At 36.0% G+C, this 5,070-nt stretch overlaps 1 protein-coding gene across 1 annotated transcript; it reads right to left on the bottom strand.

Annotated features, from left to right (window-relative positions):
* Positions 1-556: 556 nt before the first annotated feature.
* LOC110721766 lies at positions 557-2,880 on the bottom strand. Its single transcript, XM_021900954.1, has 5 exons — positions 2,108-2,880; positions 1,808-2,009; positions 1,574-1,732; positions 1,284-1,470; positions 557-1,002 (listed from the first exon to the last, which is right to left on the bottom strand). The coding sequence occupies exons 1-5, from the start codon at positions 2,878-2,880 to the stop codon at positions 557-559; spliced, it is 1,767 nt and encodes a 588-aa protein (XP_021756646.1).
* Between the last annotated feature and the right edge of the window lie 2,190 nt (positions 2,881-5,070).

Below are 5,070 nucleotides of genomic sequence, written 5' to 3'. Positions count from 1 at the left end.
TACCTTTATATTTTGTCCACTAAAAGCCCTTTTGACTACTTAAGCCTTAACTACCCTATAAGGTTATCCTATCCATTAACCAAGTTTGGTTTTGAACTTTTGATTGCATGCTTGCATAAAAAGGATGGGTTCATGGGTTCATATCATCTGATGACCTCATGTTGAAAGTCCAATCCCAATGAGAAAATTACGACCTTTTATTCTGAAAAAAATATGAATTTAGTCTAACTTTAAGGACGGAGGTGAGTAATAGAAGAACTCTTTGTAAGTTATCCCATGCATATTAATGTTTAAAATGGAGGATAACTGTCAATAATTAATTTTCCGTGATTTGTATTATTATAGAGAAGAGTATTTATACAATCTAAATTGGGCTTATCAACATAAAACCCAAAGAGCTAACTATACATTACACAATTAGCTTACATTATTCGGCCTAACACCCCCCCTTAAGTTGGAGCATGGGGATCACAAATGCCCAACTTGCCAAGTAAAAACGAGAATTGTTGTATACTCAAGGCCTTAGTAAATATATCCGTGAGTTGATCAGTTGTCTTCACATAAGACGGGCTAATAACCCCTTCTTACCATGAAGATAGCCAACAAATACACATTTCCGACTACGAGGTGAAAGTTTATCACTTTCAGCTTTTTGATTATGAGCAAAACAAAGAGAACCAAATACATGCATTTCCTCAAAATTTGGTTCTTTACCAAACAAAATCTCATATGGAGTTTTATTGTTCAATAAACGAGAAGGTGTACGATTAATCAAATAAACCGCCCCAAGAACACATTCACCCCAAAAACCAATAGGAAGATTTCCCTGAAACATCAAAGCCCAGGCAACATTCAAAATGTGTTGATGCTTGCGCTCAACATGACCATCTTGTTGGGGAGTACCAACGTAAGAAGTTTGAAAAAGAATGCCACGCTCATCAAAGTAAGGAATCATACACCTAAATTCCGTACCATTATCACTCCGTACATACTTTACAAACACTTCAAATTGACATTGAATCATAGCAAAGAAAGAAGAAAAAGGAATAAACTTCAGTTTTGTCATTCAATAAATATACCCAAACACCTCTTGAAAAATCATCCACTAAAGTCAAAAAATAGTGTGCACCTCAAGTACAAGGAGTTTTATAAGACCCCCATAGATCACAATGTATTAACTCAAAAATACGACTAGCCCTACTATCGATCACTATTAGGGAAACTATCCCGTTATTGTTTGGCTTGAGGACAAGTGTCACAAGCTTTATTCAATGATTTTCTACCAGAACTAGCACTAACAACAGGAACTAACTTGACAGCTCTGTCTGACAGATGCCCAAGACGCCAATGCCAAAGCTCAAAAGTGGAAACCTCCGGACCTGTCACCGCACATACTGTAGGAAGCCGCCAGAAATAGTAGAGTCCATCTATTCGTTCACCTCTTCCAATCAGGCTCCCCGAGTGTTGGTCCTGTATACCACAAAGTGAGTCAATGATCGTACATAACAATGTGAGTCATCGATTAATTTAGACACGAAATTAAATTGCAATTTAATTTTGGCACAAATAAGACACGTTTAAGAATGATGCCATCTGCCAAAAACACACGCCCTTCTTTCGTGGCAGCTTGAGCACCGTCGGGAAGACCAACAAGACACGGTAACATGGATTGCACATCCATTAAGAAAGACTCATCACCGGTTACATGATGAGAAGCTCCCGTTTCGATAATCTAAGAAAGGGAAAAATACTCACCACTCATCTTATCATGTTGCTGATTATTAATCATGTTTAATAGAATTTTAACATGCTCGAGTTGCAATTCTTTTAAGGCAAAGAGGGTGTCCTGTGATGGCGAGGAAGATACATCACCAACAGCATGAGCGCGGACTGCTCCCTTGCCGTGATCAGTAGCAGCAGCAGCCGGTGCTGGGCGAGAAGCAGCAGAAGAATGCGAGGCAGCAGGGGCAGCAGAGCGCGAGGCAGCAAGGGCAGAAGACGTTCCCCCCCTTTTCCCAATTTTTCAAGCCACCAAGGTGGATAACCGTGAACAATAAAGCAACTATCATAATCATGTCCTGGTCGTTGACAATGAGAACAGAATAACTTTGACTTATCACGTTGCAAAGAGAAGTTCTTCCCACGATCAGGTAGAGCGAAGACGTGAGCCTCAGCCTTGTCATCATGGGACTTGGTTTGAGCAATGTTGCAAGAACGCTCCTCTTGAATGAGGGCTTGAAGAGCACGATCTAGAGTCGTGGGAGGCTGCTGCAAGAGCAAGTTAGTTCGAACAACCGCATATTTAACATCATCAATGTCGACCAGAAATTGATGCAATTTCTCCTCCTGCCTATCCGATTCATACTTAGCAGCCACATTGCAAGAACAATTTCCACATTCACAACCATGTGGAGGTTTGAGACGCACCAAATTGTCAAAGAATCCCATCAATTGGTTATAGTAATCTTTGACAGACATATGTTGCAATTGCTTGCAATTAGTGATTGAAGCCCTTAACTGTTGTAGGCATGGACCACTAGCCTCACAGTAACGCTTCTCTAAATAATCCCAAAGTCGCTTGGCCTCATCAAAGGATGGAATTGAAGCAGCAAGTTTTGGCTCAATGGCCCTCAATATCCAAGACACCAACATGGAATTCATCATATCCCAATCGAGCATCTTCTTCTTTTCAGTTGGTTTGGAGATGGTGCCATCAACAAACCCAAATTTTCGTCTAGATTCAAATGACAAAGTAATTGCCCTAGACCATGATAGATAATTGTCACCCTTCAAGATCACGTGAGTAATCAGATTACCGGGTTGATCGCCTGAGCCAAGGTAGAAAGGAGAGGAAGGATCAATCTTACCTTCGTCACCCATGTCGATTAGTGAGAGAGAGAATTTTTTTTAGGGTTTTTAGGGTTTAAAATGTAGAGGCTTCGATACCATGATGTCAATAATTAATTTTCCGTGGTTTGTATTACTATAGAGAAGAGTATTTATACAATCTAAATTGGGCTTATCAACACATAACCCAAAGAGCTAACTATACATTACACAATTAGCTTACATTATACGGCCTAACAATTGAAAATTACCATAACCAACATATAAATCTAGTAAGCCAATCCAACTACTGCCAATTAGCTAGTTTTAGATTGAAACTATGTTGGACTTGTACGATGTTGGTGACCTGGATTCTCGTTTTTTTGTAGATACAAGAATCTAGTGAGAATAGTGCAGATATCATTTATTGTAGTTAGTTGCATAGATTACAATTTTAAAGTAGTATCTACTGTAAGATGTAGGATTAAATTCCATCTTCGTTATTACTATCTTTTATGATTGCCTTTACACCAAGGAAAAATTCTAGCATGAAGAGTAAAATCAACGAAACATGTGTGGTAGTAATTGACCCATCCTTGGATCGGTAGATAATACATCAAAGGTGCATAAAAACGCATACTTGCATTACTAAAGTAGACAGCACATACTACTCAAAAGATGTGGCACAAAAAGTTCCTCTAATAAAATACAAGTGTTAGTTATCGAAGTATCTAACGCTCCCGTAGACTTTGATGCATGATGTACAACCCTCTTGCGTGCATAACCTTGAAGTGGGAGCACGTAAAAGGGGGAAAAAAACACTTAAAGTGAGGGGAGTGCATGTATGAGCTGCAAACAACCAATATATATTATTCATGGTCAGCCTAGAAGAGTTGAATGACTTTTAGCTCAGCAAACGGCCTGATATGTTCACGAACTACTCACGATCATGCTAACTTAAAATTTAACCACGCCAAACCCCGTAGTTTGTTAACTAAGTTGAAAAATAAGGGTTAGCAAAATTCTTAAAAATTGTTATGAGTGAGCCAAGCTCAAAACAAGTTCATGTTCACCTCATTAATGTCCACAAACAACCCTTTTAATTAAGTTAGTTTGCAATTTTGTTCATATATCTAACTCTGTTTAAATTCAAAAAAATTGACTTTTAAAATCATCTGAGTTTTTTTTTTCTTCACTTCATTTATAGGTGTCTAATTTGAAATTTTCTAATTTGGTGTGATTTGAATTTTTTTTTAAAAAATAATTAATAAGTTATTATAATAAGAATAAGGTGAAGGGAACAAATCATTAACATCCTTGTATATCTTTAATAGGATATAATTTCTTCAAATGTTCGCATATAAAAAGAGATAATTGATAAAAAAATTGAATTGATATGTCTTAAATGGATGCATATTAACTTCAAAGAAATCATCTTAAAAAAAAAATAAAAATAAAAAAAACCCTCAAGGCTTCTTTATATAATTGCTTAAATTAAACTTGTTCAAGCTCACGCTCATCAAAATTGATATACAAACAAGTCAATCACAAACTAAGGTTGAACAAAGCAAAATCTAAATAAGTCAAGCTCAAACAAATTTCATGCCGGTTAAAGTGTTACAATTAAAATAAAAATAAAAATTGAAGGGAGTAATTTTTACCAAACTTGGTTTGAACCTTAAAACCTTGGCTTGTCTTGGGTTGTTTGTAGCTCTACTTACTATATTTCCTACGCTCAATTATCAAAATGCGATGAGAAAATTATATATTTATTTATTATAGCAACCAACTCGATTATGAAGATTATTTATATATAATTTGTTTGAATCAGGTGTACTCCAAATAAATTGAGGAGCCGTTGTAAACAAAAAAATATAGAAGTATCATACGCTCCTTAACCAAAACGCTCCTGATTACATTGACGCATGATGTACAATCCTCTTGTCACAACGTAATCTTGAATTGAGAATTTGAGAGCACGTCATTAACAAATCAAAACCTTAATGTCAGGTAAAGTGCATGTATGACTAGCAAATAACCAATATACTTTCATTATCATAACCCTTTTTTTTAATTGACAGGATAATATCAACTTTTCTTATTTAAGTATTAACAATTCTAATTTATGTTTGGACAATCTACTTAATTACTTTCGCTTCTAAAAGTTCTAAATATACACTTTCATTTTTGCATTTTCAGAATTTTATTTCAACTGTACATCGTTAAATAAATTAAAAAGTTTAA

Source organism: Chenopodium quinoa, unplaced genomic scaffold, assembly GCF_001683475.1.
Source record: "Chenopodium quinoa cultivar QQ74 unplaced genomic scaffold, ASM168347v1, whole genome shotgun sequence".
Classification (NCBI taxonomy): domain Eukaryota; kingdom Viridiplantae; phylum Streptophyta; class Magnoliopsida; order Caryophyllales; family Amaranthaceae; genus Chenopodium; species Chenopodium quinoa.
The sequence above is the reverse complement of the archived record's forward strand: the minus strand, read 5'-3'. Positions and strand labels throughout refer to the sequence as shown.